The sequence below is a fragment of the Pygocentrus nattereri genome, chromosome 6 (assembly GCF_015220715.1).
Source record: "Pygocentrus nattereri isolate fPygNat1 chromosome 6, fPygNat1.pri, whole genome shotgun sequence".
NCBI classification, from domain to species: domain Eukaryota; kingdom Metazoa; phylum Chordata; class Actinopteri; order Characiformes; family Serrasalmidae; genus Pygocentrus; species Pygocentrus nattereri.
Window position 1 is genome coordinate 16,012,274 of NC_051216.1, and position 15,801 is coordinate 16,028,074.

The 15,801-nt window shown below is 40.5% G+C and overlaps 1 protein-coding gene across 2 annotated transcripts; it reads left to right on the forward strand.

Moving 5' to 3' along the window:
* The first annotated feature begins 5,203 nt into the window (after window positions 1–5,203).
* On the forward strand, window positions 5,204–14,257 carry gjc4b (gap junction protein gamma 4b). Of its 2 annotated transcripts, none has more exons than XM_017691598.2 (3): window positions 5,204–5,391; window positions 9,534–10,716; window positions 12,184–14,257. In XM_017691598.2, the coding sequence occupies exons 2-3, from the start codon at window positions 9,564–9,566 to the stop codon at window positions 12,195–12,197; spliced, it is 1,167 nt and encodes a 388-aa protein (XP_017547087.1). In that variant the 5' UTR covers window positions 5,204–5,391; window positions 9,534–9,563; the 3' UTR covers window positions 12,198–14,257. The 2 variants fall into 2 exon arrangements, with proteins under 2 accessions (XP_017547087.1, XP_017547088.1); XM_017691599.2 differs by lacking the exon at window positions 5,204–5,391 and adding an exon at window positions 5,524–6,804.
* Window positions 14,258–15,801: the final 1,544 nt, after the last annotated feature.

Consider the following 15,801-nt stretch of genomic DNA (forward strand, 5'->3'; position numbering starts at 1 on the left):
TCACTGAGCTCCTGAGAGCGACCCATTCTTTCACAAATGTTTGTAGAAGCAGTCCGCAAGCCTAGGTATTTGGTTTTATACACCGTGGCCGTGGAAGTGATTGCAACACCTGAGTTCAATGATTTAGTTGAATGAGTAAATACCTTTGGAAATATAGTATCTGGATTGTCTGGCTGGATTCCTTTTACACATTTGACTAAAACACATCCCAGTGTAGCCAAATGAGATCCAATTGTCCTTTACAGTGTGAAAGGAACATCAACATCGTTTCCATTTTACTTTGGTTAACTCTTCTCCCCGTTACGATACTTCTGGACAAGCTCAGCTCTTCTAACTCATGTAACTCATATACAGATAATGAAAACATGTTTCTGTTCACATTTGAGTTCAATTTGGTGAAAATTGGCTATATTCAGAGATGGTCAGGACATGAAATAGGTGATAATGCAAGGTGTAAACAGACAATATGTACAACCTTCAAGATCATTACATAGATACAATGTACCATTATTCTGTTTTATGTTTGTTTATTTGTTTTTCTCTTTGGTTGCTATTTCAATTTACCCGCATTATAACAAAAAAAAAGTTTACTTTTGCCTTTACCTTCTTTTTCTTGGCAATAAAATATTTAATGGAAAATCTATCCACATATTTCTTCTGCTATAACTAAGGGTTCATCCATATCTTATATCACCGTTTGTTGACTCTTCAAAGAACTTCAAGAAAAAATTCCCCTAGAATCTCACCATCAGTGTCCTAGACAGTTCAACTCTGGGTCTGCTGCTCACTGTTCCAGAGGTCTTAAATTGCTGACTTAAAGAGCTGCTCAGTGCTTTAAGGTTGAATCTTCAGCGCATTTAAAACTGGGAAGAATCTTGTTGTGCAACAGTGGCTCAAGCTGTGGCAGCTACAGAGTTCAGTTACGTGTAAGCTCTGTAGATGGATTTGATAGTGATGTTTGGGGTACTAAACGTGAACAATTTTATCTCTGCAATGGAATCAAGACTGTTTTGAGTTTTATGGAACCTACCCACAGCTGTGGCCTCAAGGAAAATTTCAATGCTTCAGTAAAATTGCTCTAAAAACATTATTACTAAAATACCTCACCTTTAACTCTAAATGCCTTTTTTTTCTGACGTTCTCTTTTCTTGAGGTGCCACATCTCAGCAATCATCTTTCCTCGCTACATCAGTTCACTTAGCAAAGCTGGGCTATCTTTGAGTTGCTGGTGGAAAAAATATATAGATAATTATCTTAGTGAATTTCTGCATGAGCCAAGCCCTGAAGTGCCCTACCTCCAACCATCTGCTCTACTGGTGGGGGTAGTCTGAGGGCAGATCACTCTGTTTCCATGGCAACACCCTGCCCCATTCCTTACATAGTCTGAGGGGTTCCATTGTGTCCCATTCACTTTTCTGCTTGGAACTCAGCAATATTTGGGGGCCAGGGAGACGACAGGGCAGTGATGGCCCACGCGATGGAATAAGAGATTCACAAATGACCGTTTTGCTCGTCTACCGCTGTAGAAACAACAGAGCAGGGGGGCTGCGTAATCTGCCCCACCCCCACTGCCTTGTAACCCCTGCCCCCCAAAGCACTCCCACACATACGCTGGAAAAAACAACCCGGCGGGAAGCGCACCCCTATGCTGCTAAATAGGTCTGCTCAACCTATTTGTCTGTTTTCCCGCTTTTTTAAATGACTCCTGAAGCTTTAAGTCCTTTGTTTGAAAGAAGTATCCTCACAGAAACCTTGACAGAACAGTGAATGTGCTTTAATTCTCGACTTATAGAGCCATTTAATCTAGAAATGATCGTCCACGCCGGAAGGTTTTCTTTGGTGTGAGGGAATACAGGTCAGATTCAAGTAATGTTATGGTTAAATGTGCAACTAGTTTGTGTGCAATTCATTTTATAAACAGTTAGAAAGCAGTATCTACCACAGCATCCTTAGCGGAAGTCTTAGCCTCTCTAATTGAGCGACTAATTTCTGAGCTTCTTGCACCAAGCGTTAGGAGCAATGAAAGAACCTCTCTGTATATAACAATAAGACCGGCTAGTAAAAAATACACAGATGGTTAAAATTAGTGCGGCTGGCACCTGATGGCAGCTCCTTTCACAACTGTGAATTTAACTGTAACAATGAGGTGGATGTTTATGACATTAGTTAATTACTGTAGCATGTAAACTGGCACCCTGATTCAAGTGTAGTGCAATCAATAAACATTACCTGGCACCTGGAAAATTGCTCCAGACGCTCGTCTCTGATGCACGGGATGCGATACGGCAGATGTTTTGAATATGGAAGTCTGTTTTGGTGTCAAAACCAGCATGAGGAGCAATAAAAATACCACAAAACAGACCACATTACTTAGGTGTAGTTATCTGGCATGTTCCCCCAGATATTTAAAGGGGGGAAAAATGTCCTAGCAAAAGACAAACATATCTTTCAAGGAGTCTTGGAGCTTCCATTAAATTACCAGTGGTATGCGGTAAATAGCCATTGAAACTCGAGGCAGGGAATATTAGCACAAAGACTTGGTACAAGGGTTGGCATGGAGATTGTCTCAAGTATGCAATAGCAGTATTGGAGCTGCTCAGGAAAAACCTCCTCCCCTGAGAGGTTCAGTTATGAGAGGTTCAGTTATGCCTCAGCATGACATTCACTTTGTACTGGAGTTTCAACCGCCCCAAACCCCACCCCTTCACTTTTGCAATATGAAGATTTTTTTTTCAACCGCAGAAAAAAAAATAAAAGCACTGTTATGTGAGCGAAGACTGAGATTTCACCATGTGGTGGCATCAGCACAGGAAGTTATGGAAGCATTCAGACACACACAGCCTTACATTCACCATAACCACTCAAGCTGACCACATGCTGGCTCATTGAAAAGATGCACAATTAATGTGGAATTCCACTAATCTTTCAAAATTGCGGCATAATTAAAAAGTTAAGGCCACTCAGAGTCGTTTGATGTGAAATGTTCCATTCCAGAGAAACTTTCCAAGTCAGAATTGTTCACAGTGGTGGTGATAGGAACCAGACGTCTGAAGAGTTTAATGCCACTAAAAGTTCCCTTAGGAAAAGATATGACATGACATGGTTACAGATACACTGCAAAGAGATCAATTTATAATCATTTTGAGAAGGTTTAGTCCTTAGATATGTTGAAGAGGTACATGAGAGGCGTTATAAGCCAAAATAGTCCCCAAAGAGTGTTTTTCTTTCTTTCTCAGTTTTACAACTGCTTTACCATATCAATAAAACTCAGACAATATGTATAGGTTCACTTTTAGATAGTACACAAAATTTGCATTGTGGACATTGGAGCTGCTGGTTCCTATCACCACTACGGTGACATTAACTGAGTAATGAAGTTGTTAAATTAACTATTTTACATCAAACCACTCTGAATGACTTATTTTACCTCCTAATGACTGAATTATGCATTGATGGAATTGCCTTTTGAAGAGAAAAAGAGGTGGAATGAAATGTCACTTGATCCTCTCTTTCTCTAAAAATAGCGAAATCCTAAAATTATTACACAATTCTCTGATATACTAGAGTACTTTTTTATAACAATGTCATATTTAATAGCATCTACAGCTTAAGCATAGTTAATGTCACCTCCAAACTGTTCCAGAGAAGGTGATTTTTGATTATTGAGCTATTAAAGTATTTTACAGCAACTTGAAGTTGCTAATCCAGTTGAGTGATACTCACATGCAATTTACATTTCTTTCCAAATGTAAAATATGTGTGGCTATGTAAATGTAAATGTATCTTCTGTTGTTTCAATGACTGGTAGCTGAGCCGCTAAAAGGTCATCAAAACGTCTATACACACACACACACACACACACACACACACACACATTTTCCAAGCCGCTTCTCCCTCAGGGTCACAGGGAAAACATCTATAGTGTCTATGAATTTAAATTCAGCCATCAACCTCACTCATACTCAAAGTGTCAGTTTGCCATGAACCAGATCAGGAAAAAGTATATATGTAAAACAGCACATACAATCAGTTTCTGATTAAATGCATGAAATGATACAAAAAAACAGGTCTGCAAGGTTAATCGGAGGGGAGAGGAAGCCCTCCACCACTCCATCTTTGGATACAAAGCAACTGAGGAAAGATCTCAAATAACAATGACTTCCGAACGCCCTCTCCAGCAGAAAGAGAGGAAGCTGTTGTTGCCACATGAGCAGTGGCCACGTGTGGACAATGTGTCAGTGTGTAAGCGCCCATAGATTAGTGTATTTACACAGTCCATGCCAGCTCCACTTGTAACAAAGCCTGTTTCATTAGAAATAGACTTGCCCTGAATTATAGTTGAATGTACCCATCATCTACTCTAGAGGCACTCCAAAATCACACACACACACACACACACACACACACACACACACACACACACACACACACAAACACCGCCTTTCCCACTTTTTGGTGTGTCTTCTGCACATTTTTCTATACATTACACCTGATTTTTACTCACAGCACTTAAAACACTTTACACTTGAGTTTATGCTGCCCTGATACACCTGATTCAACTCATCTGGTAATAATGAAACTTTTACAAGATGAGTCAGGCCGGTTAAACCAGAGCAATTGTTCAGAGAGCCTGGACCCACCACAGTAGCTTTCCCCAAGTTATTCTAGCAGTTTACTCAGTAAAGATAAGTGCCCCCATGTCTTGTTCTGATTAGTCTAAAGTTGCCTAGTTATGTCCTGGATCAACATCAAACTATATCTTTTTGACTTATTTATTACATTTATTTATTAGTCCTATGTGATTAGATTTACAATGACAAGTGATAAAAACTCGCTTTCAAACCAAATTATGAGATGACATAAATAAGCACAGTTATTTGTTTAGGAATTTTTAAAATTCAGATATGACCCTGAAGAAGTTAAAGATTTCCAAAGTGCGCTTGGAGTCAGCCGGATTATTGAAACTGCATCATAAAAATCAAGACGTTTGTCGGTTTAAGTTCACATAATAAATCAGCAACACAAGCTGTGAATATGTCGAAAAGACACGCAATGACAATTCACTGAGTCATTAAATAAGCTGGAATCAGTGATGTGCCAGAGGAGAACGAAGACTGTGGACTTTCAGTGTTGGGGCCCTGCAGGGGGGGTGGGGTGTCAGAGAGGAGGAGGAGGAGGAGGAGGAGAAGAAGACGACGGGATTTCGGGAGGCTCTTTGTCCACACGGTCTTTTTAGCACCCCGTCAGAGCGGGGAAAAGAAGAAGCCAGTTATCTGAATGGGTTCATAAGGAGTGAAGCTTTCGTCTGAAGATTCAAAACATGTGGTGATCCTTCATAACCTTGGCTAGAAGCGAAAAGCAAACGGACGGCGTGGAAGTCTACTCGCAGCGGTACGCTTTTCTTTCTTTAACGTTAACTAGCTACGCTACGTTACGCAAAACGTGCCCAGTCGTTTGGTGACGTTAACGTTCACAGGCTAGACATTTTAAATCCTAGGATGTGTTTGATAGGTATGTGTTTGTTTAGCTAGTCTAAGAATTTATCTCTGAGAACATCCAGCAATTTTTCTGAGTTTAAAGGGAGACTTTCACAGGGCTGGTCGGTGCGGTCATTCCCGCCTCCAGGAGAACAATAGTAACTGGCTATCTCGAAATGCCCTGCTTTCACGTTATTTCGGGTTCAGCTTTGTGGGATTTTGGGGTGCTCTTCCTTCCACAACGACCGTGGCTCACCCGAACCGAGCACGTTAAAATTGTAATGTCACTAACGGCTGAATTACGTGGCTAACTTTGAGGCTGACCGTTGGGGATGAAGTGAACGTTAATGTCGTTAGCTAGGTTAGCTGGACGGAGCTGAAGTTTGTTTGCCACTCGCCTGCTGCTTATTCGAATTTTCCGTCCCACCTTACGTTTTGTCCCTCGTACAAGCATCAGAATTACGTCGTTTAAGGTGGAACGGAAAATGTGAGTAAGACGCTAACTTAACTTCAGCCTCGTCGTGGTCGGTCAGCCTGAGACTGAGGCGACACGTTGCTTGCGCCACCCAGGCGCGCGTTCACTCCAAACGGTGGAAAAAACAACGCACCGACGCTGAAGTTTCGAGAACAACGATTTATTTGTATTCGAGCTGGTAAAATACAGATTGGGATTGTTTTCCCTCGGTTAACCGGCGACATTTCCCATATTTCGACTGTAATTTTCGTTACTCCTAAAAACTAGACAGGATTTTTTTTTTTGTTTGTTTTTTATCCTGACTGGACCGTCTAGTTAGGTTCGCTAGTTGGCACCACCACACTGAAATCGTCGTTGTCCGAACTTGCATAGCTATCTCGTTACATCCTCGGCATTTCTTCGTGCTCGCCCATGTGCTTGTGCTCTTCCCAGTGCTACTAACCACCTTGCTGTTGTGACAACGGTCGGTAGGCCATGTGGAATCTATTGTCAGTGGTTGTTTTTTCCGGCTGAAAGGCGGTTATTACTTTTCCAGGGAGGTGTACAGAAGAGAAGAGAAGAACTGACGCCCTGTTAGAAGTCTCAAACCTGTGACACATACTCGGTCCTTATGGAGGCCTGTTTAGCATGTGTAGCCTTGGCATTTTGCTCCGTTTTGTTGCCTAGAAGGCTTTTTCTAGCTTCTGTGCGAGCTCAGCGTCCTCATATTCTGTCTTTGAGGTAAAGGGGTTTGGGCTGGAGGCTTAACTACTCTCCCAGATGTTTCTCCCACAAAGCTGTTCTGTTCCTGTGCGGCTAATGCTGGCGCTCTTGGAATATAATGATCGCCCAGCTTGACTTTTCTGGGCTCAGGTAAGGAAGTAGTAGGGGTTTTCAAAAGTGGGGCTCAGTGTAAAGATGGTCTCACAGTTTCAACAGTGAATGATCAGGCTTCAGACTAAATTGAGATTCAGGATAGTTCTCCCTAAACCTTCAGATTACTGGATATGGGCGATGTGGGATAGATGTTGTATTACAATACTTCTAGAAGTTTTCCTGATGTATAATGCGCTACACTAAATCCAATTAAGCAGGACTTAAGCTCATTGTAGTCAAAGGTGCTGTTTGGATTTGGGATTTTGGGAAATCTGGCAGTCTATGTACTTAGGATATAATGACATAATTCAACATGGTGATAAATATCATCATATTGCCAAGCATGTTTTTTTTGTAGAGGGTTATAAAGTTACCAATGCAGTAAAATGAATAAAATGCATACATTTAGGAAAAGTAGCCTGACGTCATCAAACTGTTCTGCTCTTCTGGTGTAAAATAAATTTCTTTTTTTTGTTTTTCAATAATATTTTCAAAATCTTATTGAAAACCTTCCCTGTTTCTTTTTATATACACATCTGATGTTATTGATAGAGTGGGTTTAACAAGTTGATGTCTGCATTTTTTTTTTTTTAAACATTCAGGTCCCAGTTTTTGTCTGAAATCCTGTAAACACCATCCATCTGCTTTCTCTTTGCTAAAGGAAATTAATAGCCCCCCCCCCTCTAATTTCTTTGAGGTATTTAGGGTAAAATACCAGCAGTTTGTAGTAAGATGGTCCATCTGCAAGGAAGATGTATCAGTAGAGGACTTTCAGGAGTTGAGAGACTGGATTGGCCTGGAGTTATGTGGTAATGGAGGCCCGGATGGGCACCAGCTGTGGGTGTAGTTGCATGTCACAACTAGTTCATTGTGCTGCTGGATTCCAAACGGATGTGTCCCTTTTGCGTGAAGTACAAATTGCAGTGATTTTCAGAGGACAGCATGACTTTTACTGAGCAGACACAGTATCCATTAAATCCTGCTGTCTCACACTCGCAGGCTGCAGTTCTACTATTATCACATTGCCTGTAGTTATTTAAATTGCGTCCCCCCACAACAAACACACTCATGCTTTCATCCTTATTTTACTGTGTGCTAAATGGCTTTCAAGTAAGTATTTGTAGCACAGAAATTAAAAGCCTGTTCCTGAGGTAAGCCAAGTCTTGTGGTAAGTAAACCTTCACTGGGCTTCTGGGCTTATGTTGACATGCTACAACTCGCCCTGGGAGGGGTTGGTATTCGTCCATCATGATTATTCTAGAAACTGGCACAAATTGAAAGCTGTGGGCCACAGTGTGTTGCAGGTCAAGTGGAATCACAGAGATATTTGGTAGGAAAAAGACTCAAGAAGCACTCTGTTTGCTATGGGCGGTTAAGGTGGACCTATAGGAACTGTCTGTTTGTTTCAAGCACAGTTCAAACAGCTTCTGGGGAAATTATGAATTTTTCTTTCTTTCTGTCTTTCTTTCTGAGAAACTGTTGACTCTGGGAAGGACCTGGGAAATCAGCAGTTCAGTTCGACCTGTGTTTCTCACTCCTTTGCAAGCCAGCTTTGTTCTTGCAGTATGTCAACACACTTTCAAGCTGGTTGGCTGTTCTGAATGTATTGTAACAAGTAGGTTCTAACCCACATTGGTCAGAAGGCACTAGAAGACCAAATTCCTCAGGCAAAGGGCATTTTACACTTTGGTGTTACCGTTTCCTGAAGAATGTCTTTGAAATGTGTTGTTTGAAGTTAACCAACTAGGAAGATTTTGTTTTAATATGTACAACCTTTTAAAAAGCTTTCTTTATTGTTCTCAATGCAAATAAAATAAGTTTTACAAAAGCCAGTTTTTACTTTGTCTATAAAGCTTAATTTGTCAGGAAGGGACTGTCTAAACTTAGAAGTGAGGACATTTTTAATGCAATCAAGACTGAGAATTCAGACTTTAGTTTTCTTAGTAAATCTGAATATGGAGTTTTTCACAGTATTGCCGTGGCTCCATCTAGTGGGTGAAACATGGACAAGCATTTAATGCCTTCTGACTTTCAGCAATCCAAAATACCTTTTGCTTCTCAACTGATGTTTTGGAAAGGACAGAACTTCGTATGTTGACGCAAAAATAAGTGAATTACTTTTATGCTGTTACTGCTTCTCTGTACTGAGAAACCATAAACACCACATTCTATACTTTGTACATTCGCACTGTCTTGACAGAGGCAACTCACTAAAACCTTTAAAACTTTCACATGCAGGTGAAAACATACATGAGAATGTTATTTGACGGCTGTTTTTGACGGGTGTTTTTTTCGCACATAGGTTTTACTTGGCTGGCTTCTTAAGTGTATTTTGTCTTTTTAACAAATTCCAAAATTTTTAGATTATGTATCAACCCTGGGCTGCACATCACATTAGACAGCAGTGTCCACTGCTTAATATTTCTGTGGTACAGTGCAGCATTCATAAAAAAATTACAAGAACCTTCATTCTTTTAAATTCATAATTATACATGACTTATCTGAATACGTGTGTGCATGACATTTACACTAATTGCCTTGTTGAAACTATAGTTTTTTTTGCTATAAAACGGTATTGGCTGTTCCAGTTTATTTGTACTGTTTGGGTTTATTCATTGTCATCTAAAAAATGTTAAGCTTAGATGTGTGAAATATTGTTTTACATCTGAATCTATTCCAACACCTTTTCCCACTATTAATCTTAATTTCTCTTGTTTTTTTTGCAGTACTGAGAAGTGTGTTGTAGCAGTAATATCATGAGCTGGAGTTTCCTTACACGGCTTCTGGAGGAGATCTCCAACCACTCCACCTTTGTGGGGAAGATCTGGCTCACACTGCTCATCGTGTTCCGCATTGTCTTGACTGTGGTTGGTGGCGAGTCCATCTACTATGATGAACAGAGTAAATTTGTGTGTAATACGGGGCAACCTGGTTGCGAGAATGTGTGCTATGACGCCTTCGCACCGCTCTCACATGTCAGGTTCTGGGTTTTCCAGATCATCATGATTACTACCCCCACCATCATGTACCTGGGCTTCGCCATGCACAAGATCGCTCGCATGGAGGACGATGAGTACAGGCCACGGTCACGCAAGCGCATGCCCATGATCAATCGCGGCGCCAACCGTGACTACGAGGAGGCGGAGGACAATGGTGAGGAGGACCCCATGATATGCGAGGAAATCGAGCCTGAGAAGGAAAAGGAGCCAGAGAAGCCAACTAAGAAGCACGATGGGCGGCGGCGCATTAAACGTGATGGTTTAATGAAGGTTTATGTGTTCCAGCTGCTTTCCCGTGTTGCCTTTGAGGTGGCCTTCCTTTTTGGCCAGTATGTTCTGTATGGCTTTGAAGTTGCCCCCTCATATGTTTGCACACGGAGCCCCTGCCCCCACACTGTAGACTGCTTCGTCTCCCGTCCCACCGAGAAAACCATCTTCCTGATGATCATGTATGCCGTGAGCTCACTCTGTCTGTTCCTCACTGTGCTTGAGATCCTCCACCTGGGTATCAGCGGCATCCGTGATGTTTTCCGCAATCGAACACGCCGCCACCACCATGTACCAATGACTGGCCAGAGGCCCGTGATGTGCAGTCAAGTCCCAACAGCGCCCCCTGGTTACCACACTGCCTTGAAAAAGGACAACACGGGCAAACTGGCTATTGGCATAAAGCCTGACTACAACTTGGGTGACTCGGGGCGGGAGTCGTTTGGTGACGAGACGTCGTCCCGTGAGCTGGAGCGGCTGCGCAGGCACTTAAAGCTGGCCCAGCAGCATCTGGACCTGGCCTACCAGAGTGAGGAGGGCAGTCCTTCACGCAGCAGCAGTCCCGAGTCCAATGGCACTGCTGTTGAACAGAACAGACTCAACTTTGAGAAGCAGGAGAAGCAGGGAAGCGCTTGTGAGAAAGGTAAAGCTAACATTGAAACTTTTTTTTTTGTTGATATTCATTTGTAGCACGATGTCAATTAAAATATCAGCGACCCAGGATTGTGTGATGTACGTTGTAAGAAACTTTATTCCAAAAGTTCCTCAGGCAGTTTTAACCCATCTGACCTGGAGATATTTTGCAGTTTGTAGGTCTTACCCTGACAGGACAGACTAAAACCAGACCACTGCTGTGCAATAGGGTGATATAATCAGGTGTTGTTGATGAGCTAACCCGATGGTGATGTGTAAAGGCGATAACCACAGTTTTGGTGAGAGAATCAGAGAGGACTGATTAATTGTTGATCAGCTTGAAAAACACATTTGGAAGCTGGTGTTCATATTTAAGAAGTGTGCTACTCACTACGCATTGGAACGCTAGCTTTACAGATTCTCCATTAGTTCACTTCACTTGAGGGAATCAAAAGTGAATGCCGAAGTGCTTTGGAACTTCAAAGTGTCAGTGACTCGCTTGGAGTAAAAAGAAGCTAAAATGACAAAGTTGGCATAGAATAGCTAAGTTACTCTAACCTAAAGAGAAAGTTCCTCTGATCCTCGTCTATGACTGTTGTGTAGTATTTTACTTATCACACACACACACTTTCTACATATACAACACACAGGTGTGTTTTAATATCTCGAAAACATCAGGTATCACCCAGGCCTGTATGAGAGTTCCAAATGTCATCCTGGGGATGAGCTTAATATATTGAAGTATTTTAAAGCTGACAGACATTAAGATTTTCTTACTTTGGAGTTTTACAGTCTTGGGTTTTTTCAAATATGGTGGTACAGACTAGTCCAATGTTTGTTGTGTACAGTGTTTTAATTTATGAATCCTTTTATGCTACAGGGCATAATTATGGTATTGCTATTCTAAATGCAGTAATAATTTATTGCAAGAAAAGCAGAACAAATCTAAGAAACTTCATAGTTCATAGAAACTTGTTCTGCATTTCAAAAAAGCTCTTCTGTCCAAGAAATAAAGTGTGGTATGTATGCTGTATGCACATAAATCTGTTTATGGACTGTAGATGTGTTTTTTGTGTTTGTTCGTGCACATGTGTGTTAAGCATGTACAAATTAGAAAAAGACAAAAGCATTGTTCAGGATTGCTGACAATATTTTTGGGATAGTTGTGGAATAAGTTAGTCTGGAGTTTTGATGAAAAATATTAGTTTGAGTTAATGATACAGAACTCAAACATGCCATCAAACTTCAACACTCTCTCGCTCTCTCTAATTAGATTTTGTTGTTAAGAATAATTTGACTGCCCTAATCTGTTTAACACCCCCGCCCCCCCCCCCCAACTTTCCCCAATAAGGAAAATGGACCTAAATGTTATGTTTATGTTGAACCTCATCTTATACATATTTGTCTCTTTTCTTTCTCTTTTGTTTTGCGTGAATTGTCAGTGAGTGTAATTTTCACTCTCTTTTCTTTCCCTTAGGTATCAGAGCCTGAATCTGAGAGATGCTTCTGCTTTCCTGCCTGCCAAGACACTGTCCCATGGTAAAGGTTGGTCATCCAGGAAAACGGATATGGACATTATTGAGTGTTTTTTTTTGTAGGATATTTTTGTAAAGCAATATGACACTCTTTGTGTGAGCACACTGGTGGACTAAGAACATTCTGTGCAGTATTATAACAAGAGAGTGTCCATCTCAAAACGTTTCAGCAGCCAGTCATACTTGAGGGCCAGTCTGCCTAACATTCCAAAGTACCTCAGAGCAAGGGAAAACTTTCCTCTCTGGAGGTAACTGAGTAGGGTGTTTTTTGTTCTTTTGTTTTTTTTTTTTTTTGTGTGTGTGTCTGTCATAGGAAAGATCAGTTTCTTCCATATGTTTAACACACTTCTTATGAAGTGCCAAGGGTTGCATCTCAAAAATGCCTTAAATTTTAACTGGAGTTTACATATATGTTTTGTCATTCCAAAAATAAATGGATGAGCCAGTGTAAAAACCATGTTAGACTTTTTGGTTAGCCTAGGTACGTATATAGGACACGTAGGTTTTGTGTTTAGTAGAGAACTGTAATTAGTACTTGCATGTATCTGTGAACCAGTGTCAGCCAAGGGCTTCTTATTGTCAAAGATGGAACGTTTAGTTACTCAGTTTTGTTTTGTAGACTTTGGGTGTGGACGGTTGATTTCTTCCATCAACCAATGGCCTGAGTTTAAAGTTCATGAGGGGGTCCTCTGGTCTTGGATCAGGTTTATTGATTGAATTGTAAGTGGACTTGCATAGTAAAGTGCATCTCTGAGAAAGATTTAAAATTGAAATGTTCCATTACCTGTGATCAAGTCAACAATGATCCAAGACCAGCAGTGTCATTTACATATGACCCCAGGCCAAAATCACTGTTTGAGATGTTTTTTGAGAGGCGTCCAAGTGGCCCCAGTTCCAGTATTTGAAATTTACAATCCAATCCATTCCATTCGTATTTCACATTCTGAGCTGATTTATTGATGTTGCACAACAAACTCAGTCGTAGGATTCAGTTCCATTTTGGGTTTGTGCATTGAGAAATACATCTGTGTTTCTTAAATTTCTCTGGATGAACTGGAAGCCAGTGTGTTTGGAGTGGAAGTTTAATAAACAGCAATGCGCTGCACAGGCCTGTAGTAGCAGTCAAATGTGCTGATTCTATCTCAGTCTCTGTGACTCAGCTGTGCTGTTCTGGAATATCAAAGCCACTTTCTGGTGCCTTTTGTCTGAATGATCAAAACAATGAAAACCTGGAAAATGCTTGAATACTTGTGAATCTTGATTGCTGACCTACAAGGAAGCTTTTGGTAGTTTCTTCCGTTTTGTGTGAGATGTGTATATGGGGATTGCTTTATTGTAACAAGGATGAAAAGGCTTCTCTGTTAAGTACAAAAGGTTCACTTTTTTTGTGTGTAATTAATGATTTTTGTTCACTGCTTTTCGCAATGTCTCTTTAGCCTGATGTGGATTCGTCTGGCTTTTGTCTGTGTTGTGGTGCAGACAGCTGTGTACCAGCTTATTGATTTTGATTGTTGGAGGTACAAGTCTCAAGCAAGGTTGCTTACTTTTTAAAATTTTTCTTTCTTTCTGTTGGAATGCTTGTCGAATTGTTGTGGATATCTGATTTCTGATTGTCTTTTTTTCTCAGCAGTCATTAATGTTGTTTCTCTATGCAAACTGAATCATGGTGCAGATTGTGCCTAGTGTAAAACATGCATGCCAAACTGGGTTCCTTCCAGGCCACAGCTCTGCAGTCATTAGCAATTTCCCTGGTCTAACACTCTGAATCCGATGTTTGAGGCTGAATGCTGAAGTATGCGGCCTTCAGTGGCTGAAGTCTGACACATGGTTTGAGAATCCCTGTAGACAGCACAACTTGGTCTAAGCTTAGTTTGTGTACAGAAAACACCCTGAAGTAATGGGTCATAATGGTTTGTATGTGACAATGCATTTCACTCCTGTATTGCTTCAGCAATGGTTCAGAGGAAAGTTCTGCAGTGACATCGTTGTTGACTTTTTTTTTTTTTTTTTTTTATATTCTATGGTTTTTATACTTTTTGTACAAATAGTATTTTTGTGCAAGTTAAATACAAAATAAAACTTTGAACTTCAGTTTTGGAATTTAGTTTTTTCATTCCTTGTTGTATCTGCTGAAAATACATCTGCATTGTCTCCTGGGCTACATTTACAGCATTTGGGGGGGGGTTATAAACCAAAAACGCATAATTCATTTTACACTTCTCATTTTTACACTCAACCCCTCTATGCATTAAGCAGGGTCTTTGTTACTGTGGTGTAAATTAGCTCTGCTCTGACTGGCTCTCTTGTTCTGATCATCCTTATTCTAAAAGCAGCCCAGGCAAAACAATTGTACCTTAATTGTGAGCTGGGGAGGCAAATCTCCTGTAAACTGAATAGGTGGATTTATGTAAATTGACCTTGCAAAAAATGAATTCAGAATTGCTGCTTTTGCAGCTTCGTTAAGTTGTCACAGCTGTAACATTTGAAAAATGTTCATTAACACATTCAGTCCATCAAATTCAACACTGTTCAGTATGAAGTTGAACACTGTTCAGTATGAAGTTGAATTTAGGTCTGTCATAACCATTCCACATGGACGTGTTACATAATCTGAATCTAATATTTTAATTAAAATTTACAGTGCCTTTTAAGCATGACAACCTTTCCAGAATCTCAAATCTTCCTTCACTGTGTATCATTTGTGTATTCAGAGGATGTTTGTCATGTTTAGGATGCGACGAACAGGTGGGAGGATGTCAGCAAAAACAAAACTTTAGCATTGCAGTGGTTCTTGGTCACCACTGTTCACGTTTTCACATTTTTTCATCAGTTTCCACATTAACCCAAACAGATGTTGAGTGGCCCATTTCAGCCCTGCTGGAAATCGAGGGGTGGGCATGGATTGTGGTTCAGAGGATCTGGAAAGAAGAGGAAAAAGATTTAAAATGTATTTACTGTCTTATGTAAACACTTGAACACCCTGTGTCGAATTGGCTTGTTGATCCTATACAGGGTTAAAATGTTTGCAAATTTTAGTGCACAATTTCTATTTGTTTTCCAAGTATATATAAAACATGACTTTTGCACAGGTTACATTTGTGTTTTCCCCGGAATGTGTTAAGTTTTAGCAAATACAGTAATTGGGCATTAAATGAGCTTTGTTCTCTGTAGAGGATGTGTACTTACTTTTACTTACAGCAGCAAAATATTATTTGACCTGTGGTCCCCAAACTTTTACATATGACAGCAAACACTCCCTTAATCTCCCACCCTCGTGCATTCAGCCAATCAACATCAATGTGCTAAAGAAATTGTTTAGTGCATTAATAAAGTGTGGTTGTGTAAGCCAAAGCATGCAAAGATGTTTTTCTAGGGTCATTTGCAGGACAAATGTTTTTATAGTGGCTGCAGACATGTGCTATCAAACAGACTTTACAATGAGAGAAGTGCTTAGTAAAGAATCAAAGATATTGTTTACGACATAGCAGTGTGCTATAAAAAAAGTATGGCCTGTCTTTTTGGAGTAAGTGTTTTGATAAGATTAAGCGTAGTAATAAAGT